Here is a 25256-nt window from a genome sequence, read left to right as displayed (position 1 = left end):
ATTCACATTAAAGAGCAATACAGTCAGGGTGAGAGAGTCAGCATAATGGTAATACGAAAAGAGTTTCATGCCTGAGACTCCAAAGTCCCAGGTTCAATCCCCAGGAACACCATCAACCAGAGCTGAGCAGTGCTCTGGTAAAATAAATAAATAAGTACATACAGACATACAAATAAAAAATAAATATGATAAAATAATAATAATAATAATAATAATAATAATAATAAAAAGACACTTCACAAATGCACAAGAGTGCTGCAGGTGTCTCGCTTGTTTTTCTTCTCTGCTCTATCTTCCACACTCCCTACAGATTTCTGTCTGTCCCTATCCAAATAAATGAATAACATTTTATTCATTTAAAATATTTTTAGGGGAGTCGGCGGTAACGCAGTGGGTTAAGCACATGTGGTGCCAAGCGCAAGGACCAGCGTAAGGATCCTGGTTCGAGTCCCCCGGCTCCCCACCTGCAGGGGAGTCCCTTCACAGGCGGTGAAGCAGGTCTGCAGGTGTCTGTCTTTCTCTCCCCCCCCTCTGTCTTCCCCTCCTCTCTCCATTTCTCTCTGTCCTATCCAACAACAAAGACATCAATAACAACAACAATAAAAGAAAAAAAAACAAGGGCAACAAAAAGGGAAAATGAATAAATATAGGGAGTTGGGCAGTAGCGCCGTGAGCTAAGCGCACGTGGCACAAAGCACAAACCGGCATAAGGATCCTGGTTCGAGCCCCCGGCCCCCCACCTGCAGGGGAGTCTCTTCACAGGCGGTGAAGCAGGTCTGCAGGTGTCTGTCTTTCTCTCCCCCTCTCTGTCTTCCCCATCTCTCTCCATTTCTCTCTGTCCTATCTAACGACAACAACAATGACATCAATAACAACAATAATAACTACAACAATAAAACAACAAGGGCAACAAAAGGAAATAAATAAATATAAAAATATTTAAAAATAAATAAATATAAAAATTAAAAAATGTATTTTTAAAAAGAAAGTAAAAGTCATAAAACAGAATTAGCTGGAGGTTTATGCAAAGAATGACGAGCTTTCCTCATCCTGTTGCATCAGGATGGTGTCTGCTGCTCGGGCAGCTGGACGACACAAGCATCTTAATCCTGCTCCTCCTGCCAGCAGACAGGCTTATTCCTGGAGGGAGGGAGTGGGCCGTGGATGCCGGTACAGGGAGCTTGGGCAGAAGCGAGGCTCACTGCCTTTTCCTTCCCTGTCTCAGGCTGCCTCCCCGCCAGGCCTATGAAACAAGCAGGAGAATCCTGACTTCCGCTCTGGAAAGGGAAACGTGAGAGAAGCGACACAGTGTGTCAGGTGACACAGGCACTGCAGTGACATTGCAGCTTGTTACATTATCACCCACCACGGAGTCCACTAATCACATTATGCACGGCATAATGTGTTCCATGGACATTTCACTGTACTGGTATTTTATTTTATCAACATATTTATTTTTTATTTGTATGTCTGTATGTACTTATTTATTTATTTTACCAGAGCACTGCTCAGCTCTGGTTGATGGTGTTCCTGGGGATTCAACCTGGGACTTTGGAGTCTCAGGCATGAAACTCTTTTTGTATTACCATTATGCTGACTCTCTCACCCTGACTGTATTGCTCTTTAATGTGAATACTCAGTGAAGGTTCATCAGATAAAGACAGTCTCCAATATGGTAGCAAATAAGCCACAAAAAGAAAAACACTTCCAAATATTTGTAATCCACATTGTTTGCCGTTTTGAGATAAGAATAAGTTTACAATGAAGAGGAAAAACGAGCAAACATCAGAACAAGTAAGAAAGTTGGAATAAAAATGCATGAGGGAGATTTAAAGTAGAAGAAACATCTCAGAGAAAGATGGAAACTGATAACAATGCTAGAAAACTTGAGATAGCAACCTAAAGGACCAATACTCCAGTAAAAGATACTATACACAAAAGGATAGTATCAAGTAGCGAATAGGGGTGATAAAAATGAGAAGTGTGTTCTAGAATATAAAACTTGAAATTGAAAAGCCCGGTAGGTAGACAATTCAATGACTACAAAATCTATTCCGTACCAAACAGCATGACTGCTAAATTTCAGAATATTAAGGACAAAGGTTCTAAACAAATTTTTAAAAAAAATTAAAAAGAAAGAAAATCAGTAATATCAAAACAGAAAGGGACAGGGGAAAATGGCATTGAAATCAATGCAACAGTGCCTTCAAAATGGTGAGAAAAATTCATTTGTAAACTAGACTTTTATATCCAGCTGAACTGTCAGTAAAGTGGCGAATGAAACATACTTTCATGCATTTAAGGCCTAACAATTTTAATCCCTCACCACAGATACTGAAGGTTGTATCCCAACAAAGTAAAAGGACTAAGCCAAGAAAGAAGACAGGGACACAGCAGATAAGGAGATGAATGCAGCTACGTGTGGAAGAGGCAGTAGAGATAAGTCTTGGTTGTAAAGCAGGCCTGAAGAGTAAGCAATTCAGAGTGGGGTGGGGGATAAAGCTTTGCAGGAAAAACAGTCATTTGAACATATGGAAAACATTACTCCTGAGTGTGTGGAAGAGACATTCGGAGGACATGGAAGCAATTAAAAATAAGAACACAGCAAGCCAGGCAAATAAAGAAATGAGAAATCATCAACGAAAATAAGAAATTACATAAGAAAGGAGGATTAATTGCAGTTCCTCTTCTTCTCATCCTTGAACAAAATTTGCACAGCCACAATGATGTTGTGACATCACTTAGCAAAAGGAGATATTGTGTTGGCAAGGAAAGTGGTAGTTGGAGAGGGCACGGGGATAATAGGGAGAAAACTGTGTCCTCATGTCCCCTCAGAACAGATCATGTCACAAAGGGAGATGTCAAGGGGCCCGAGCGTATTCTATTAGGAAACAAAGAAGGAAAAAGTAGACAACCATGGAGAGTTGTTTCTGAAGACCTAAGGTAAACAGAAAAAAAAAAAAAGGTGTCCCCCCCACCCCGAAAGTATTAGCTAGGGGCCAGGTAGGTGATGGTATACCAGGTACAGCACATGTGACCAGACTCAAAGACCTTAGCCCAAGCCCTTGGTCCTCACCTGCAGTGGGGAAGCTTCATGAGCAGTGAAGCAGTGCTGCAGGTGTCTCTCTGTCTCTCCTGTCTGCCATCCTTCTTTCTCTATAAAATTAAAAAAACAACAACAATAATTTAAAAAATAATGGGGCTAGGGAAAGAGTTCTCTTGGGCAGTGGGTTGGTTTGCCATGCACACAGCCCAGGTTTGCGCCCAGCCCTCTGAACTGAAGGACACTTTGGTGATGTGATCTCTTTCACTTTCTCTCTCTTTGCCTTTCTGCCTCTATCTAAACAAACAAGAAACCAAACCAAGCAACCAAACAAAAAACCCACGTACACACACAGACCAAAAATCAACTAGCACCTGACTACTACAATAGTAAAAATAAAAAACACTTAATTTGCTATTTTGTAACAAAAAAGATCATGTTTATTGAAAAAATGAAAACAATTTGGAATTGACTTATTGACTCCTCTTGGGCCTGACCACAAATTCTTCAATACACATATACTTCAAAATATCTAAAATTAAAATAATTTTAAGCATAAATTGGAGTTAAAATAAAATTCCAAATACTGACAATGCTCATAGCCAGATGGTGGAATTACTAAACTGGTACAATCATGCAGTCATGCAGCTAAATACTGCCTCCTACAATGGACTGAACTGGGGCTCTGCCACTCACGTGCTCAACCCCTCACCCTCAGGGTATTGATATGTGAAAAAAGAGTGTCCCAAGAGGAAGTTGAGTTCCTGAACAAGGATGGAGTCCTACTGTCCTAGAACTGGTGTCCAGGTAAGTGGAGAAAGAGACACCCAGGATCTACAGACAGAAGAGAGAGCATGAGAGGACACAGCAGGAAGGTGACTGTCTGAAAACCAAGGCACACGCCAACTACGCCTCTGGGTACGCTGAGCTTCCAGAAGCGGGTGAAATTTGTGTCTTTGGAGCCGCTCTCTGGCATTTTATCAGGCAGCCCTTGTAGACCAACATACCCACCACGTTAAAAATAAAAGGGAGGGACAGTGCAAAAGAAGCACCTGCCTTTACACAGGAGGCTGCACACCGGGGCGGCGACAGGCGGCGAGGTGACGCTTTAGTGTTCCTGTTTTTCTCTTTCCTTCTTGTCTTTCCTTGCTCCATCCCCGAAAGGCTACAGACAGAGAACAGGACTAGGGGAGCCACTCAGTGCTGCCAGACACACACACACACCCCGGGGTCCACTCCCCGGATCTGTGTTGGTTTTTGTGAAGGAAGAACACTAAGAGAGCATATGCTTGACGCTGTCATGCACATGAAATTCTGGACTGTGCAAAACTGATTTTTGTGGGGAGAGGCCATCAGGATGGTGACTGAGGCGATGGTGGCGATGTCCCTTCTCTCTTTCCTTTCTCCTGTAGGGACTCTGTTATAGAACTGTTCTGTGTTGATCTTAACTCAGAAGAAAAAAAATGTCTTTACAGAATGACGTCTGTTAGTGACATGCATGTGTGGAGGGAGTGGGCTGGTTCTGCAAGCTGCTTTGACATGTGATGGGTGAGCAGCATGTCTGAACACGGTGTTCAGAGAATAGTCAATGCTCAGATAAACTATAACAAGATACAGCACTGGAGAAAGAAAAATTGGAGGGGAAGGAATAAATTCTTGCTGAAGACTGTTTTATGATCCAAGAAGATAAACACAATGTTATCTTAAGAAATAAAAGGCTGAGTGTGGTGTCCGAGGGGTCATGGAGCCTCTGAAGGCTCCTCACACCATGGAGGCGTCCTGAAAAGGCATGAAATCCCTCACAAGGGGCTACATTCTGGGAAGCAGAATCAGAGTCACCAGGTCTGGCTGGGAAACACGGATGTTGGGGAGGGGAGAGGGTGACACAATCTCCAGCAGTAGGGGAACTCATCATTTATTTTGGAAGCGGTTTCTGGAAAAGAGAGAACTATTGGCAAGCCTCTACACACGTTATTGGGCAGGTCAAGGATGATTATTTAGATGTGAAGTGGTTGCTGGAGATCATGTAGTTACACGAGGAAAAACTCTGTGAACCTATAAATCTACTATTTGACAGTCGACAGATGCGCTGCGTGGAACCAGCGATGAAGCGCCAGGTAAGATGCGGCGGCGGGGAGAGGCTACCTGCTGGCAGATGCTCGCTGTCTGTGGCGCTGCTAAGTCTACATGTAGAGGAAGGCTGGGGCGTGTGCCGGGTGAGTCCTCTCCAAACACTGAGAAAGCAAACCCTCGGGCTGGGGACACAGCGGAATGGTTCTGTAAGAAGACTGTCAAGACTGAGGCACCGAAGGTCCCAGGTTCGGTCCCTGGCACTGCCATAAGCCGGAGCTGATCAGTGCTCTGGTAAAATTCAAACAAAACCAAAACAACAGCAACAACAATAAAAAACAAACGAGCAAAAACCCAAAGAAAACAGATCCTTAGGGAACAGCAAAGAAATTAAGCAAATTTAGAAAAAAAAATTCAAAATATAATTACAACATAAAGTGACCTCCTCCCCCCTCTGACCTGAAATCAGTTCCTATGACGAAGCACGTGCAGGGGAGTTTGAATCAGGATGCTGGGTGGCCGAGGAAGCACAGAGGCAGCCCCGACCCCTGGGGCTCTTACCAACCAGCCTGACTGTGCGGGACAACGACGGAGGGTTTCAGAAAGGACAGCCCAGTCTGGCCAGTCGGTGACCCTTTGCGTGGTGAAATGAGGTCTGCGAGAACAGCAGTGGGAAGACAGGACGGGACCCTCAGAGGGGCGAGAGGGCCGTTCTGAGGAGTGAGGAGGAGAGAGACCTTCTCTCACTGAAGGTAGAGAAGACCTTCTCTCACGTCTCTCAAGAGGGGGCTGGAGGAGGCACAGTGAGGAGCCAGGGCCAAAACAGGGCTGCAGGAAGATGGTTTACCAACTGGGCCACAGAACTGAGGTGGAGGGCTGGGCGGTGATGCACCTGGTTGAGCGCACAATGCCAGTGCACGAGGACCTGGGTTCGAGCCCCTGGCCACCACCTGCAGGGGGGGGAGCTTCACAGGCGGTGAGGCAGGGCTGCAGGTGTCTGTTTCTCTATATCCCTTTTCCCCCTCTCGATGTCTGACTGTCTCTACCCAATAAATAAATAAATAAAGGCAGTAAAAAATTGTGGTCTGGGTATGGCACAGTGGATGAAGCAGTGGACTCTCAAGCATGAGGTCCTGAGTTCGATCCTTGGCAGCACGTGTACCAGAGGGATGTCTGGTTCTTTCTCCTCCTATCCCTCCCACTCATAAATGAAACATTCTTTAAAAAGATAATGGGAAAGAGCGGAGGTGGGCAGAGTCAGAAGATGGGCACAGCCCTCATTTCTCCATTTCACGAGTGAACACGAGTTCTGGGCAACACCCAGCACCCTCCGCAGGGTGAAGATGCAGGGCGTCAGCTCCTCGGGGACAGTCTGGCGGGCAGAGCAGGAACTGTGCGGCTGTGCAGGGGCCCAGGGGGTTTCCTTGTGAGCTCCGCGGCGAGGAAAAGGGGGGACAGAGTTAGCTGAGTGCAGGATGTGTGCTGTCTACTGAGGCCCTGTGATGCTCACCAGTAACGTGGCAGAGAGAAAAAGGGAAGGAAAAGGAAAGAAGGACAGCAGCTAGAAACAAACAAACAAACAAGCAGTGACATACTCGACTTTCTTTTTCCTTTGACGGAAACAGCCATGGCGCGTGGGCAGGGAGACACAAAGGACTCCGGGAACCTGCTTTACCCGCTGAGAGAGGACGGGTGGGCGGGCGGTCATGGCGGCAGCGTCCTCAGCGCCAAGGATGTGAGAGAGGACACACCTCCCAACAGCTTCCTCGTGAGATGAAGGGCTCAGCGCCCACGTCCAGTGGAGAAGCAATGGCAGAAAGCAGGGCCCCCACCGTCTGTGTCCCATAAAGAATTTCAGCTTCACTAGCGGGGAGTGGGGACGGGGACACGGACCTTTGGTGGCGGGAATGGCGCTGATATATGAGAAAAAAAAAACAAAAAACGAATTTTGGGCCATCCTCCCAGAGGGGGAGAATTGTTAGGAGAAGATGACCAGAGGGCTCTGAACTCCAACTCCATCAGGACCCGGAGAGGGAGAGGAAGAGGGAGGGGTGCTGGGATGTCGTGATAGGTGTAGGTGTGACTCGGAAAGGAAGAGAAGAGGGGAGCAAGAAAAAAAAAAAGGCCAACATACAAATAGAGAGAGACAGTTGTAGAAATAATGGCGACTCGTATCTGGAGCCTTGGGGGAGCTGCTGCGGCTTCCAGCGGAGGGATGGGGACGCAGAGCTGGGGGTGGGGACGGGGTGGAGGCCCCGTTATCCTGCGACCTTGCGAGTCAGAGTGGAGCCACTAACTGACTGAAGGGCCGCACTTGCCAAGGGGCAGCTGGGTCACGGGGACTTGCCTCGGAGTCGGTCTTCAGTGCCGCTGGGACCAGGCCACTCGAGGGGGGACAGAGCTCGGAGGGTGAAGCATGTCTCTCGCTTCTCCACTCGCTGCCCCAGCCCCTGCCTGCCGCGTCTAGAACGAGACGGGCGGCCGCACGGAGGTGGGCACTGAGCGCCGTGCCTGACCGTCCCAGTCGCGGACGGTGGAGTTGCAGACGTGGGTGGGCACCGCCGACGTGGACTTCTGGTGCCGACGAGCGAGCGAGCGGAGACAGGAAGGAAAGGGGGGGACGGACGCAAGGGACAAGCAAGCCAGTGGGGCTCAGAGCCAGCTGTGCAGGGCCATGGCTGAGAGGAAGGAGGCAAAGGAGGCACGGCCGCCAATGCAGCCCGGGGCGTGAGCGGGCGAAGAGGCAACTGCAGCTGGTGGCCTGAACAGAAAGCGAGGCGTGGGGCCTGAGGGCTCTGGGAGCAAGCCAGGTGAAGACTCTGCAGACAGACCCCAAGGGGATTAACTGCGCTTATCTTTTCCCATCCCCTTCTCACATTCTCCCCTTCCTTCCTCACTCCCTTTTTCACAAAGAAAAAAATGACAATAAATGAAAGGAGACTTGAAGTGCATTTCACTCAAATAGCTGACACTCCAGTATTTACTCTGCTAACTACTACTCAAACCACTAAACAGGGGGCCGGGCGGGGGCGCAGTGGGTTAAGCGCACGTGGCGCAAAGCCAAGGACCGGCGTGAGGATCCCGGTTCGAGCCCCCGGGTCCCCACCTGCAGGGGAGTCGCTTCCCAGGCGGTGAAGCAGGTCTGCAGGTGTCTGTCTTTCTCTCCCCCTCTCTGCCTTCCCCTCCTCTCTCCATTTCTCTCTGTCCTGTCCAACAACGAATGACATCAACAACAACAACAATAACCACAACAAGGCTACAACAACAAGGGCAACGTAAGGGGGAAAATGGCCTCCAGGAGCGGTGGATTCACGGTGCAGGCACCGAGCCCCGGCAGTGACCCTGGAGGCAAAACAAACAAACAAACAAACACTAAACAAATATCGACCCGTTTCATTTCCACCACAGTTCTGTGACCAAATGTGATTGTTCTCACTGTTTTCCCAGTAAGGGTGCTGAGGCACAGATAACTTGCCCAAGGTCTGGAAGGGCGTAGATAACCACTGTGCTATCCTGCCCTCCAATTATCCTAAAGCTGGTTATACACTCTGGACAGCATCATCCTCTAGTGGAGTGAGATCAGGGGTCACCGAAATTATTCTGAAGAAGAGATGCTGGACTCAGAATCACAGACAACAACCAGGTTTCAGCGAAAAGGTGGCAAATCGATTAATTACTGGTTTGAAATTACTCACCGCTAGTGGCTGAGCAAGCTGTGGTCTATAGACACAGTGGAATACTACTCAGCTATTAAAAATGGTGACTTTCACCGTTTTCAGCCCATCTTGGATGGAGCTTGAAGAAACCATGTTGAGTGAAATAAGCCAGAAACAGAAGGGTGAATATGGGAGGATCTCACTCTCAGGCAGAAGTTGAAAACCAAGATCAGAAGAGACAACACTGAGCAGAACCTGGACTGGAGCGGGTGTGTTGCACCAAAGTCAAAGACTGTGGGGTGAGTCTGGGGGGAGAGAATGCAGGTCCTGGAACAGGATGACAGAGGACCTAGCTGTATTCTTATGTGTAAAACTGAGAAATGTCATGCATGTACAAACTATTGTATTTACTGTCGCCTATAAAACGTTAACCCCCCCAATAAAGAAATTAAAAAAAAAAACTACTCATTGCTAGTAAGCAAATTCAAAAGGCAGCAAAAGGGCATCAGCTTAAGTAGCAAGGCTTAGCAAAGGGCCAGGTGGAATGCAAAGACAGCAAACCCAGTAAGAATTTATGCCACAGGCCATAATGTTGGGCTAGAAACCAGACCATGTCTACAGCAGCAGTGGCAGGGACTCTCCACTCCCTGAAGGGAGGAAGACTCTCCTCCACTCCCTCTGCCCTCTGAGGAAGACGGGTCCTGACGTGAGAGCAGCCTAGAAGGTTCCAGCTGTGCCCATGGACTGTGAGCTCAGACTGACAGGGACTCGGAGGCCACACAGGCTCCTGTGCTGAATGTGAATAGACATGGGTCCTAGGTCAGATCAATGGGGTTAATAGTATTTATATATAATATTGAGTATATACATACTTAATGGCAGTCTGGATCAACCTGCCAACGCCCATGTTCAGCGGGGAAGCAATGACAGCAGCCAGACCTCCCACCTTCTGCATCCCACAATGACCCTGGGTCCATGCTCCCAGAGGGATAAAGAATAGGAAAGCTATCAGGGGAGGGGATGGGATACGGAGTTCTGGTGGTGGGAATTGTGCAAAGTCGTACCTCTCTTATCCTATGGTTTTGTCAATGTTTCCTTTTTATAAATAAAAAAATAATTAAAGGGAGTTGGGCTGTAGCGCAGCGGGTTAAGCGCAGGTGGCGCAAAGCACAAGGACCCAGCATAAGGATCCCGGTTCGAACCCCGGCTCCCCACCTGCAGGGGAGTCGCTTCACAGGCGGTGAAGCAGGTCTGCAGGTGTCTATCTTTCTCTCCTCCTCTCTGTCTTCCCCTCCTCTCTCCATTTCTCTCTGTCCTATCCAACAACGACAACAACAACAATAATAACTACAACAATAAAACAACAAGGGCAACAAAAGGGAAAAAATAAAATAAAAATATTAAAAAAAATAAAAAAAAAAGAATAATGAACCCACCTTCTTTGACTCATCTTGGATGGAGCTGGAAGGAATTATGTTAAGTGAGCTAAGTCAGAAAGACAAAGACAAGTATGGGATGATCCCACTCATCCACAGAAATTGAGAAAGGAAAACAGACAGGGAAAAGTAAAGTAAAATTTGACTGAGTTTGGAGTATCGCACCACAGTAAAAACTTTGGGTGGAGGGTAGACTTTCAGCTTCACTATAGGGGGGTGGGGGAAGGGACACAGACCTTTGGAGGTGGGAGCAGTGTTAAGGCATACTATTACCTTATAAGCTTATAAATCACTATTTAAAAAATATAAAAAATAGTATTCATATACTTTCCTCATATTTGGGAGCTACTCTCTGCCCTAATCCAGCTTTCTAGCCTATATTCAATTCTGACACCATCTTCCCAGACAATACTTTTTGTCCACCTGCATGTTAGCTATTGGGTTCAGGCAAAAATGACTAAAGTCATGGGCCGCTAGAAACCCACCAAAAATAGACTTCCTGGCTTCTTCCCACCTGGAGACCCCTATTTTCACCTGCTCTATTCATACCTTCAGGTTCCTGTTTATTAAACTATTTGTCCTGCTTTATATCTTACTGCCTTTCAGCCACCAAGTTGCAGATGCTGCCATGACACCACCCTCACTTCCCTGGGCAGACGCCCTCCCCCATGTGTCCTGGAGCCTCCCCTCCCCAGAGCCCTGCCCCACTAGGGACAGACAGACACAGGCTGGGGGTGTGGATCCACCTGCCAACACCCATGTCCAGCGGAGAAGCAACGACAGAAGCCAGAACTCCCACCTCTGCTCCCCATAAAGAATTTGGGTCCATCCTCCCAGAGGGATAAAGAATAGGGAAGTTTCCAGTGGAGGGGATGGGACAGGGAACTCTGGTGGCGGGAACTGTGTGGAATTGCATCCCAGTGATCTTACAATCTTGTTAATTACTATTAAATCACTAATAAATGATTAGAGAGAGAGAGAGAGAGAGAGAGGGAGAAGAGAGTGTGGAAGCCACTGGCAGCATGGACAGTAAGCATCACTGTTAAGAGGAGCATTCTTGCCTCTGTTTAGCCCATCTGTCTTCTCCTAGGAACTGTACCCAAGAGAATAGTGTGACTATTTGGCAAAAATGTGACACAAGGATCTATGAGATTGTTAGTGCAAAATCCATTTGCCTGTGTAGCCTCTGCGCCCCTGTAGGTCTGAGCTCACATTCTGTGGTCACGGCTGGGAACATTCCGGGCTGTGCTCATTGCAGGACCCGTCTTCCTCGAGTGGCAGGCTCTTGTTCTGAATATGGGCCTGGATCAAATGGATGGGCTTCACAGTTAATATTACTTACATACTTTCCCCATATTTGGGAGCTACTCTCTGCCCTGACCAGCTCTCTGGCCCGTTTTCCAACTCTGACACCATCTCCCCAGACAATAACCTGGGTCCACCTGCATGTTAGCGTCAGACTCAGGCAAAAACTAGTCAAGTCATGGGCCCCTTGGAATGTACCTAAAATAGACCTACTAGCTTCTTTTTTTTTAACCTTTATTTCTTTTTCTAAAAATATTTATTTTCCCCTTTTGTTGTCCTTTTTAAAAATTGTCATTGTAGCTATTATTGTTGATGTTATTGATGTCATTGTTAGAAAGGACAGAGAGAAATGGAGAGAGGAGGGGAAGAGAGAGGGGGAGAGAAAGATAGACACCTACAGACCTGCTTCACCACCTGTGAAGCGACTCCCCTGCAGGTGGGGAGCCAGGGGCTCGAACCAGGATTTTTAAGCCAGTCCTTGCGCTTTGCACCACATGCGCTTAACCTGCTGTGCTACCATCCAACTCCCCCTACTAGCTTTTTCCAAAATGGAGATCCCCAAATCTTCATGTGCAATATTCTTACCTTTCAGTTCATGATTAGTCAACAATTTACTCTGTTTTATATCTTAACTCTTTTTCAGCCACCAGGTTCCAGATGCTACCATGATGCCAACCAGACTTCCCAGGGCAGACGACCCCACCACTGTGTCCTGGAGCCCTGCCTCCCCAGAGCCCCATCCCACTAGGGAAAGAGAGACAGGCTGGGAGTGTGGATCCACCTGTCAACACCCATGTTCAGCGGGGAAGCAATGACAGAAGCCAGACCTTCCACCTTCCACATCCCACAATGACCCTGGGTCCATACTCCCAGAGCGATAAAGACTAGGAAAGCTGTCAGGGGAGGGGATGGGATACGGAGATCGGGTGGTGGGAACTGTACCCCTCTTATGCGATGGTCTTGTCAATATTTCCATTTTATAAATAAAAATTTACTGGAACATGAACAGACACACTGACCAGTGGAATAGAATTGAGAGCCCAGAAATGAGGCCCCCCCAAAAAAAAAAAAATTTTTTTTAAATCCATTTGCACTGTTCAAAAGAAATTGGGGGGAGGGAATAGTTATTGCTCATGTGTAATTAATGAACGAAGCCTGTCCTTGTCGGAGGCAGAAGCAACTGTCCCCAGCAGCACAGGAAGATGCAGAGACAGGAGGCGGGTTTGGAGGTCACCGGCTGTGACAGTTACCTGTCTGGCTTCCTCTGACGCGGTGTTGTCTGGAGCTGTCTCCTGCTGCATGGCTCCTGCGTCCTCTCCTCCTCCTCCACCTGATGCTTTTCTCGCTTCACCATCTGAGGATTCTAGGGCAGAGTGAGTTTACAAATCAGAAGGGTCTCTTTCCTCTCGCACTGCTAATGCGACCTCAGTGCTACCCTTCTAGAAGGTTCACTCCGGCTGTACTGTTTTGTGGAAAACTGGGAATGTTATGCATGTACAAACTACTGTATTTACTGTCGAATGTAAAACATTAATTCCCCAATAAAGAAATTTAAAAAAAAAAAAGGCTCTCTCCACCAAGCAATTCCACCTCTAGAAAGCTGGATCTAAGGAAAGAGTCCCAAACGAGGGCACGTGGCCAGGAGAGACCTCCCCCGGGAAGGCGCACACTGTCCGGCACGTGAGTGCTTGAGCCCCGCACGGTTCCTCTTCCTCAGGTCAAAGCCCTCAGAGAGCAGCAAAGATCTCCATCGATGGAACTTCCCTCCCTCCCTCCCTCCCTCTCTCTCACTCTCTCTCTGTACCTCTTGCTCATTCTGAAGCTTAAAAAAAAAACTATTTAATTTGATACAACAGAGAGAAATTGAGAGGGAGGGGGATAGAGAAAAAAGAGAAACATATATACAACACTTCTTTTTTAGTTTCTTTTCTTATTTTTTAAAAAAAAATTAGCGATTCAATATTGATTTATAAAATTACATGTCAGTAGGGTATAACTCCACACCGTTGCCACCACCAGAGTTCTGAATCTCGAGTTTCTCCCTCGCAAACCACCGCAATCCTCTCAAGGTTGCAGATTTGAGTTAACTGTCATCTCTACCCTGCAAAACAGCTTTACTGTTTGTGAAGCTTTCCCCCTGCAGGTGGGGACCAGGGACTTGAACCTGGGTCCTTATGCCTGGCAACATGTGCACTCAACCAGGTGCAACACCACCTGGCCCCCAAATTGGTTTCTACATTCAAATTAAAGTTTTATTTATTTAAGAAAGAGAGGATGCGAACCAGTGCATCACCTTGGGGATATGTGGTTCTGGGGACAGAGACTGATGTCAGCCCTGTGTTCTACCACTGACCATCTTTTAAAAAATATATTTATTTATTTTCCCTTTTTGTTGCCCTTGTTGTTTTTCATTGTTGTAGTAGTTATTATTGTTGTTGTTGATGTCGTTGTTGTTAGATAGGGCAGAGAGAAATGGAGAGAGGAGGGGAAGACAAAGGCAGGAGAGAAAGACAGACACCTGCAGACCTGCTTCACCACCTTATGCCGGTCCTTGCGCTTTGCGCCATGTGCGCTTAACCTGCTGCGCTACTGCCTGATTCCCGCCACTTGACCCTCTTACGGCGACTCTTTCTTCTTCCAAAAATAGAAAAAGGGGGCTGGGTGGTGGCGCATCTGGCTAAGCGCACATGACACAAAGTGCAAAGACCAGGGTTCAAGCCCCTGGACCCCTCGCTGCAGGGGAAAAGCTTTGTGAGTGGTGAAGCAGGGCTGTGGGTATCTCTCTGTCTCTCTTCCTCTCTATCACCCCTTGCTCTCTCAGTGTTTGCCTCTATCTATTGAATAAACAAGTAAAGATTAAAAAATGGGGGAAAGTTGGGCCTGGGGACCTTGGTTTACTCTCCAGCACTAGCATCACATTAAAAAGTCTTCAACACAAGTGATCCTGTCCTCTAGGAGGCTAAAGACGCTCACAGAGAAGCCAGGCCTTCCGCCTTCTGCGCCCACAGTGACCCTGGTCTCCTCCATCCAATAAATAAAGATAACCAAGAAATTTAGAAAGCAAACCAACAAACCGACCAGTGAACATATTATCATGCCTGGACTCCATCTGCGTTAGGAAGCTTCATGAGCAGCGTGGCAGCGCTGCCTGCGTGTCCTCTCTCTCCATCTCTCTCTCCTCTCTCTTTCATTCTAGCAAAACAAAATACAATGGCCACTGGGAACGGTGGATGTGCAGGCACCCAGCCTTCAGCAATAACCTTGGTGGCAAAAACAAACAAACGAGCCAAGAAAACACCGTATGGAATTGGCTGAATTCTCCCCGAGAGGAGTCGAGGATCGGAAACTGTCCTTGGAAGGCAGCTATGCTCATCACCACTCTACCACCAACGCACACTGTCAACTGTCCTTTCCCAGCTAAAAAGAGCTACAACAAAAGGCCGCAGAGCTCTCCTGCCCTGCAGTCCTTGCCTCTGTCCTCTTTAGGAGAAGTGTCAGAAGTCCAAGTTCCCAGCGATCTCCCTAAGCTTCTAATTACTAGCTCGCATGAACCCATTCTGGGTCCTGGATGGGACCTTGGCAATGAACCTTAGTTAGTTTTCCTTCAGACATGTGAAAGATTATTTTCATCGCAATGTGTTATTATTGTCCTTTCCCCACTGAGATTTCTGTCACGTAGTCCCCAGTGAGTAGTGTTTCAGAGGGTATGCTGGGAATCCAGTGAAAGGAAGCTGGTTGGACAGACTTTGGATTTAATGAGATATTATGTAGAGGTCACAGAACATGACACAGACACTCGGACAGCATCCGTTCCTAGAACTATGTGTGAGACAGGCATCAGGCCTGTGACACGTGAAACCAAAAGCCAGTCAGCGCAAAACCCTACCAGTCACCCAGACAAACAAACGCCCTGCAAACTCGAAGCAGAAACACAGGTCCCCCTTTTCCTATTTATTAATAAGCTGGAAGGTCTTTTCTACAGGGACACAGCAGAGACTTGGCTTTTACACAGCTTAAAAGAAACAGTATTATTTTTATTTGATGAGGATGACTAAAGTCCTTTCAGAATCCCTATGTTTATAGTAGCACTCCTGTGACTTTACAGAACTGGGCGGTCAGAAAAGGCAGGACATACACTGTGTCAGGGTCTTTCTGGCAACCCAATAGCTTCTTTCACACCTGACTTGGAATTGGTGATTTTCATTTCCTTTTATAAAAAAAGGGCCCCCAAACTGGATAAGATTCAGGTCTTTCAAAACCTAGATCTGGTTTCTTATTAGGCCTCATAGTTTCTTCTGACACACACGACATAAATAAGTTTTCGATGTAAAGCACTGTGTGGAAGAAGCCAGAATCCAGAGGCTACGCCATGTGTCACCCCCCTGACTTAACACTTGGGAAAGGGCAAACACAGGGGCAAAAACATCTACTAGGAAGGCAAAGCAAAGAGGTCTCATAAGGAAAAGAGGGGGAAAAAAGAAGGGAGCAGAAGCCACATTCAAAGAAATAACAGTGGGAAATTTTCCACATCTGGGATTTGGTCAGGATGTGGATGTCCAGGAAACAGTGAGCGCTCAGATTCCTAGACCCTCGCTGGCTCACACCAAGCTATATCGTTGTGAAATTACGACAAGTCAAGGGCAAGTTAAAAATTTACCGGCTTCAGGGAAAAGAGATGTGACTTACAGAGGCCCTGGAACAGACTTGCAGCAGACTTTTCTGCAGAACACACACACACACACACACACACACACACTCAAATTCACACACACACACACTCACTCACACACACTCAGACACACACACTCACATACACACACTCATACACACACTCAAACTCACATACACACACACACACACCCTCACTCATACACAGACACACACACACACTCACATACAGACACACAGACATACACACACTCTCACACACTCACTCAGACACACACACTCATATACACACACTCACTCACACACACACTCAAACTCACACACACTCACACACACTCAGCCACACACACTCACTCAGACACACACTCACTCACACACACACACACACACACTCAAACTCACATACACACACACTCACACCCACACCCTCACTCATACAGACACACACACACACTCACATACAGACACACAGACACACCCACACTCACACACACTCACACACACACTCACATACACACTCACAGACACACACACTCACACACACTCACAGACACACACACTTACACACTGTCACACACTCAGACACATACACTCATTCACACACTCAAACTCACATACACACACACACCCTCACTCACACACACTCACATACAGACACACTCACACATACTCACATACAGACACACACACACACACACACACACACACACACACTCACACACACAGTCTTTACAGTGAGGGGTCCTGTGGAAAATAAAGTTCTAGGAAAGGGCTGAATCCCCAACCATAAAGACTGGCCCACTTCCTTCTCCACTTCTCAGCACTAAGCACTTTATGAGGACGGCTGAATTCAATCCTCATTATCCTGTTTAGATTGTTTTCTTTTAGTCTTCTATTTTACTTATTGTCTACCATTATAGATGCTAGCATATATATCTATAGTCTGTTTATTTTTATTTTTAACGGTTTACAGACAACAGTGAGATACAGTAGTCAGTACATGTGTAAGGCTTCTCAGTTTCCTACCTGACACCCTAACCCCCCACCAGGTCCTCCTCCACCATCATGTCCCAGGACCTGAATCCTCCCCCCACCTCAGAGCCCTTTAATTTGGTGCCGCACACCAGCCCCAGTCCACGTTCTGCTCTGTGTTTTCCCCTCTGCTCTTATTTCTCCACTCTGTCTGCGAGTGAGGTCATCCCATATTCATGCTTCTCTTTCTGGCGTCCTGTCCATTTCTTCAGAGCTGAAGTTCGCCAAGCTGCCAGGCCTTGCCCAGACCCCTCAGCCACTCCACCGGGGCAAGCATTCCCACACAGAAGATGGGCTGGAGTCTCCTATTTCCTAGATGTGCTGCCTCTTATCTGCCACGCGGAGGAGTCTGGTCTTGACCCTAGGAAACTTCACCTGACCAGAAACTGCTGGAAGGACATTGTTAGTCTCTGACAAGAATGGACTGTGTGGGGAGTTGGGCGGTAGTGCAGCAGGTTAAGTTCACATGGCGCAAAGTGCAAGTGGCACAAAGCGCAAGGACCGGCGTAAGGATCCCGGTTCGAGCCCCCGGCTCCCCACCTGCAGGGGAAGTCGCTTCACAGGCGTTGAAGCAGGTCTGCAGGTGTCTGTCTTTCTCTCCCCCTCTCTGTCTTCCCCTCCTCTCTCCAGCTCTCTCTCTCATATCTAACAACGATGACATCAACAACAACAACAATAATAACTACAACAACAATAAAAAACAAGGGCAACAAAAAGGAAACTAAATAAATATAAGAAATTAAAAAAAAAAAAAGAATGGATTGTTTGGGCTGTGGTTCATGGTTTTTTTTTTTCCTATTTATTTTTTTGTTAGTGATTTAATAGTGATTGATAAGATAGTGGGATAAGAGGGATACAATTCCACACAGTTCCCACCACCAGAGCTCCATATCTCATTTCCTCCATTGGAAGCTCCCCTATTCTTTATCCCTCTGGGAGTCTGAACCCAGGATCACTATGGGGTGCAGAAGGTGGGAGTTCTCTCTCCTGAAGTTGCTTCTCTGCTGGACATGGCCAAAAACAGATGAGTGGCTGAGAAAGTTGTGGAATATTTCTCAGCTACTAAGAATAATGAATCCACCTTCTTCAACCCATCTTGAATGGAGCTAGAAGGTTCTCAGTCTCCTCATCCGCCTCAATGTCTCTGTGGGCACGGCGGTGCCTAACTGGATCGTGGGTAGCTAGGACGAAGCTGCGGACACCACCATCTGCCTCCCAGCATCCCCACCCCTCCACACGCACTTCCATCGAGACTCCCCTCACCAAGAGGCTCAACTTGCGGGGTGGGCCAGGAGTGAGTGAGGGCTCTGCCCGTTTGTACCTGAGAGATGGCAGGCTCTTGAGTTCTCAGATCTAGAGTGGAGGTGAGGTGCGGTGCTGTGCTTGGGGATCGTGTGCGGAGGCGCTCGCCGGCCGCCCTAGAGAGTGCGGAAGCACTGAGGCTAATGGAATTAGCTCGTGAGCTATTTTCTGGGTCTTTCTTGTCCCTGGACCAGACTTTGCAGGGAATTCTATCTGACATGGAGGTCAGAGAGTCATCCTTGAAGAGAGAACGTGGTCTCAGAGGTGATCTAAGGACGCTGACCCTCCTGGAGGGAAGGCTCTCAGAGCAGACACTTACGAGGGCAGATCCTACTCGGGGGGTGGACATGAAGAGCAGGTCTGAACTAATGGTGGCTTGTGGTGGACGGCACCACAGACGCGGGGGGGGGGGGAGGGTTCAGGTCCTGCATCATGATGGCGTAGGAGGACCTAGTGGGGGTGTTATGTGGAAAACTGGAAATGTGACACAGGTACCAACTATGGTATTTGACTGTCCTCTGTAAACCATTAATCCCATTAAAGAAAAAAAAAGGAAGGACTCTGGGGAAGGGGGGGGGGCAGGAGGAGAACGCTGAGGCCCTGTTGCGTCCTGTCGAGATGAGATACGGCTTATAGCAAGGACTCCCAATAGAAATGATTAAACATTTTTCGTTGTTAAAAAATAATGACTTTAAAATCGCAACAAGGCTGCACAGAGATTCTGAGTCTCGTACCATCTTTTTGGTACACAAGAGGAAACATCATGCCAGGCCTTCACGTGCGCCCTCAGCCAGGTGCGCCACCGCCTGGCCCACACTGGCCATGTGGAGAGAACACGAAAAGCACTCTCTCTGCGTACATGGGGCACACGCCAGCCACAGGAAGCGAGGCAAGGAAGCCCCTACACACTCCTTCACTCCTGGGACAGTTCTCGGACTCAGGAGATGGGCAGGGCGACTGTTTCTACACTCGCTACAGAGAGGAGGAGAGAAGCCACTCCCTGGCACACGCACTTCTGGGCCTTCAGAGACGCTTGGCCCTCTCTGTATAACGCTTTGGCTGCATGGCTGGGCCTCGGTGGCGAATATTAACACAGACTTGTGCTCGCTAGTTCCGTGCAATGACTATTTTACCAGAGCCCTGCTCAGCTCTGGCTGATGGTGCTGCAGGGGACTGACCCTGGGGCTTTGGAGCCTCAGGCCTGAGAGTCTCTTTGCAGAGCCACTGTGCTGTCTCCCCCGCCCACGACGACTCTTTTCAGCACAGAAACGAGGGGCATTTCCTCTGCTGTGCATCCTGCTGCATTTACGCTCCACAGCCAGGGTTTGTTTACCTTGGCTATCTTATATTTTGTTCTCCAGCCTTCAAGGTTTCTTAACTATTACGTCAAGGAGCAGGCAGCTTCTCCTTTTTATAGTTTATGCATGTAGAAAATAGATCCAAGTCAGTAGTGTCCTTTCATTTGCAGGAAGAGTCTGGGACCACCAGACTCACTGACAAGACAAGCCCAGAAATAAAACAAACCCACTCTGGCTGATTGGGGCCTCCCGAGCCGACACGCAGCTGCAGTGTCACAGCGGATTCTCTGAGGTCAGCGGCGAGTCTGGTTCCAGAGCAGGCAAAGCTGACTGTTGGTGACTTTGCACCCTCAGGATGTGGAAGCGTCACCGGGAAGCTCTGTTATGACTTCTGGCAGCGGGATTGAGGGGTAGATGGAAGGAAGTCGGCAGAAGTTGCAGACCCCTCTTTTTGTCTTTTTGGTCTCCCACTGAAATGAGTTTCCTTAAACAGTTGTTTCCGGCCTCTGTAAGTGAGGCCCGAGGTACCACACTCCTCTTTTGCACCCAAAGTGAGGCGCTTGGCAGCACAGAGCTCGTTAGCAGGGTGTCAAAGACTGAGTGACGTTCTGCCCTGAGAAGTCCCAAGGTGAGACTAACAAGCCCACCAATCCCACCCTTCCTGCGGGACGGACGGGACGGAGGGGGAAGGCGGGCTTCCGTGGTTCGGCTCTGCTGACACAGGTAACGACCTCTGAACACCCCCACCCCCGTCCGTTCCTTCTCTCTCTTTCCAGTTTCCCGCTTTTGAGAAGCACTGTGACTGTGGTTACTCTCCAGCTACTGTGTATCATTTTATATTTCCAACCACGTTTGAAATTTTTCCTATTGGTATTATCAATAGGAAGTCTTTTAGGACTTGATGACTTTGATTGACCACCGCGTTTACTGGGAGACTCGCGGCTCCCAGTCACAGCAGACACAGTAGCTGGCGCACGCCCCGCGGTTCTCTGTTTCCACACGACACTCTACTCCCCCCCCAGTAGAGACACTGGGTGTTCTGATAGGAGGAATGCTGACTGTCAGACGGAGAGGGCTGCTTTCACTGTCAGTGCGTGTGATACCGTGTGATTCTCCAGTGCGTGTGATTTCAATGTAATAATGTGAAATCATTCAATGTAGGGGCGGGCGGTGGCACACCTGGTTAAGCACACATAGGACTGAGGGTAAGGACGTGACAAGGACCTGGGTTCGAGCCCCTGGGTCCCCACCTGCAGGGGGGATGCTTCCCTAGTGGTGAAGCAGGTCTACAGTATCTGTCTGTCTCTCTCCCTCTCTGTCTCCCTGTCATCTCTCAATTTCTCTCTATCCTACCCAATAGACTGAGGAAAATGTCCTCCAGGAGCTGCAGCCTGGAAGCCAAGCCCTCTGCTTCTGCTTTCTTCCATCATTTTCATTCCAGACCCCGATCGGACACACGGGGCAAGGAGGAAGGGAAGGGTGATGCCTACAGCTGAGGTCCGCAGTTTAATGGCCAGCAACCACACAGGCCACTTGTAATCAAATCGCCACAGTGCTAGTGACAGAGTTAAGATGGTTGACAAAATAGTTACAATTCCAACCTCCAATTTTCAAGTTATTCTGAGGGCTGAAGTTTCTCTCACCTCACCTCAAGAGTTTTATTTTTGGAAGACATCCAGTTGCACTTTTAGCCATACTTGAGTAATTAAAACATGAAAAATGAATCATGACTTTTTCAGCTCCATTAAATTCTAACCACATGCTCTTAAGGAATGTTCTGCATGTGCACAGTACCTCCTATTCTGCCAGTTATCTCGCCCACCTGCCAGCTCAGTCGCCCATAGACTGAAAACACTAACTCTTCCAGTCTAACTCACTGATGCTGGCCACCCCCAGAGGGCAAGGACATGGTCCTTCTGACTCCTCTTCCGGCCTACCATCAGGGGCTCAAATCAAATCGCTTTGACAAACGTTTGCAGAGTAAGTTCTGTAAGCCATCAGCAAAGCTGAAGACTACTGGAAAGAGATCAGAGGCAAGAGTTTACCGACATGTAGAGTGATAAGAAGAGCTCCAGCCCCCCCCCCACCCCCCAGCTGCATCTTTTCTTCTGGCGGCCACCAGACAGAGGTATGGATGTAGTCTGGGTGTTTAGAGGAATAAATACTGTTGACTGTAAACCCATCAATTTGATGTGATCTGGGGCCCATATTCAGCTTAGGAGCCTGTGTGACCTCTGCATCCCTGTAGATCTGAGCTCACATTCTGTGGTCATGAGTAGGAACGTTCCAAGCTGCCCCAGTATCAGGACCCATCTTCCTCAGGTGGAGCATGGAGTATGTTGTCCAGCCTCCCTTCAGAGGATGGACCATTCTCTACCATTGTTGGTCCAGGTTGAGGGCAAGGTCCGATGGGGGTCACAAAGGGGTCTATTGTGTTGTTCCTGATAGAGATGACCGGTAACAATGGAGAGAGGGATTTATTCGAGGTCTAGGCCCATCATGTCTGTTTGGGAATCTCAGGACTCCCTGACTAGGGCCCCTGCTGATGGGGTGGCCTGATAGTGACTAAAGAGTCAACATTAAAGTCTGCCAGTCTCTTGCCCTTATTCAGCTTTTTCCAGCCATGACATTGTCTCCCCAGACAATAACTTGGATCCACCTGCATATCAGGGAACAAACAAACAAACAAAAAAACTAGTATAGCCACAGGCCCTTTGGAATATAAGTAAAATACGCCTACTAGCTATCTACAAAACGGAGACAATCCCCCACCCCCCAAACTCATCTGCACTACTCCAGCCTTTAGGTCCATGATTGTTCAACAATTTGTTTGGCTTTGTATGTTAACTCTCTTTTCAGCCATCAGGTTCCAGATGCCATCATGACATCCCTGGACAGACGACCCCACCAATGTGTCCTGGAGCTCCGCTTCCCCAGAGCCCTGCCCCATAGGGAAAGAGAGGCTGGGAGTATGGATCCACCTGTCTACACCCATGTTCAGTGGGGAAGCCATTACAGCAGCCAGACCTTCCACCTTCTGCATCCCACAGTGACCCTGGGTCCATCCTCCCAGAGGGATAGAGAATAGGAAAGCTGTCAGGGGAGGGGATGGGATACAGAGTTCTGATGGTGGGAACTGTGTGGAGTTGTATCCTTCTTGTACCCCTCTTATCCTGTGGTTTTGTCAGTGTTTCCTTTTTATAAATAATAATAATAATAATGAAAAGAACACGCCACCTCTAGGCTTTCTCCTCATTCTGCTTCCTAGCCTGTTCATTCTGGTCCAGCTACTATCGATCACTCAGGTCTCGGTTTCAGTGGCACCCTGTCAGGAACCAGAGGGCTCCTCTAGGATGTAAAGTAGTCCCCCCACCCCACCCCCGTTTCTCCTCAGATTGCAGACATCTTTTGCCTTTTGAAGTGCATTCGTTATTGCCTTTGCAATCTCTGATGATTTTCTCTAGCAAGGCACCATCACAAATCATACATTTCTTATTTATTTGCTGGTCTATGCTTTACTTGATCCTTCTCATAAACTTTAAATTCCGAGCTGGCAGAAACCAATAATATGTGTGTTTGTTTTTAATGTGATCTCCCTCGTGTGCAGGAAGGGGCCTAGACATGCAAGAACAGCAGTGACTGAGTGAATGATTTGCAAATAGAAAACTGAAAAAAAAAGTCCCAAATGAGAGACATCTTTTTGGGTTATTTTGTTTTTACTACATAAACACTACTATAATAGTCTGAATATTGAATTTCTGTTGGAGGTTTTCATGAATTAATTTTAACCAGGACCACCCTGACTGAGCATGAGAGGCTGAGAATGGAGACCTGACTTATGGCTACAATTAAGTAGCTTTCCAACACCAGGCTTGGCGCACAATACATTTTGAATGAAGGGGATTAGTCTTTTCTCATTGAAAAATACTTGTGGCTGAAAGCTATTATGTATGTTACAAAAGAACCTTACAGTTAAGCACCAGAACACTGAGAGCGGGCAGGAGCGGGACAATGTCTTCCTGAGAAGCTGCCGGGCGGATTCAAGCACAACACCCCTGTCCCCTGCCACGGCCACCGCCGCCAAGTGCAGTGCCAACCCCAGAGTTGCCTGGAGGCTCACGGCACCCCAGTGAGCGCCTGTCCCACAAGCCCTGCCCAGTGGCTGACCTGGAAGTCTCCAGACTACATTCTTTCGTTTGCTTTTTCATTTTTCATATTCAAGACCATCTTCCAAAGATTATTTCAAGCTCCTGGTCCCCATCTGCAGGAGGGGAAAGCTTCACAAGCAGTGAAGCAGAACGGCACGTGTCTTTTTCTCCCCAACCTCCCTCTCCTCACTCAATTTCTCTTTGTCTCTCTCCGAAATAATAATAATAATAAAAGATTATCTTCATTGGAAGTTAACTCCAAGCTAAGTAGTTGTGGTAAGCAGGGAATTATAAACCATTCTCTCTCTGAAGATACAATCATGACAAGCAGATGCAAAGACTAAGCACAAGGCTTTCTAACATCAAAAGTAGCTCAAAGCCCAAGGATAGGACTGGCGTCAGGATCCTGGTTTGAGCCCCCGATCCCCACCTGCAGGGGGGAGGTCGCTTCACAGGCGGTGAAGCAGGTCTGCAGGTGTCTGTCTTTCTCTCCCCCTCTCTGTCTTCCCCCTCCTCTCTCCATTTCTCTCTGTCCTATCCAACAACGATGATGTCAATAACAATAACTACAACAATAAAAACAACAAGGGCAATAAAAGGGAATACATAAATATTTAAAAAAAACTCAAACGTAAAACACAAGGCTGACAACCTGCTGAAGATACAAGGCTTACATCCCAGCAGGAGACAGAGCTGAGAGCACAGTGGCCATCAGAGACGGGGCTTTGACTCCCGCCTCTGCGACTTGAGAGCTGGATTCCACTCAGGTAAGTCATCTCACTTTGGGGAGGACCCCTTTCCTTATCTGTGAAATGGGACTAACTTCTGGGGGCCAAGAGGTCATCTAAAGGTGGGCTTGGGTCCTGGCACAGTCTCCCTGGTCTCCGAGAGGGGACACTGTACCTGCACGTGACTCTGGGCTCTCCTGTGGTTGGCAGCTGGTGAGCAGAGGCAAGAGCAGTGGCCCTGAGCCAGCCAGACCTGCACTGACGCTCAGCTCTGATCCTCGCCGCGTGGCCCCGGCCTCTCTGAGCCTCGTTTTTATCCTGCTGCACGTGTCTGTGCCTGTGAAATGAGACAAGCCACTCGCCAGGCAGGCTTTATAACTGTTCTAAGTGTGGGGGCTCAGCTGCTTTTCTCCAGTGCTTGCACCTGGAATGAGTGTTTAGCTCTTTACGGTGAATCTAGGATGATTCCCTGGCTAGCAAAAAGAATGCAGCTTGGGCAAAATAGCAAAATGCGGATGAAGCAAAGGCTGCTACTGGGCTTGTCCTCAGAGCAGCTGATCTTGGCCCTGA

At 48.0% G+C, this 25256-nt stretch overlaps 1 protein-coding gene across 9 annotated transcripts in view; it reads right to left on the bottom strand.

Moving 5' to 3' along the window:
- Nucleotides 1-25256, bottom strand: part of CMSS1 (cms1 ribosomal small subunit homolog) — a 239726-nt gene that overhangs the window by 25513 nt on the left and 188957 nt on the right. For 7 of the 9 annotated variants that reach the window (XM_060172176.1, XM_060172174.1, XM_060172173.1 and 4 more), the window contains one exon: nt 12761-12873. The exons of the other annotated variants lie outside the window; for them this stretch is intronic. In XM_060172176.1, coding sequence (XP_060028159.1) covers nt 12761-12873 — 113 coding nt within the window. The remainder of the gene's footprint in view (nt 1-12760; nt 12874-25256) is intronic. 9 annotated transcript variants of the gene reach the window in all.

This window comes from Erinaceus europaeus, chromosome 14 (assembly GCF_950295315.1).
Source record: "Erinaceus europaeus chromosome 14, mEriEur2.1, whole genome shotgun sequence".
Lineage (NCBI taxonomy): Eukaryota > Metazoa > Chordata > Mammalia > Eulipotyphla > Erinaceidae > Erinaceus > Erinaceus europaeus.
Note: the sequence above shows the minus strand (reverse complement) of the source record. Positions and strands in the feature narration are given on the sequence as shown.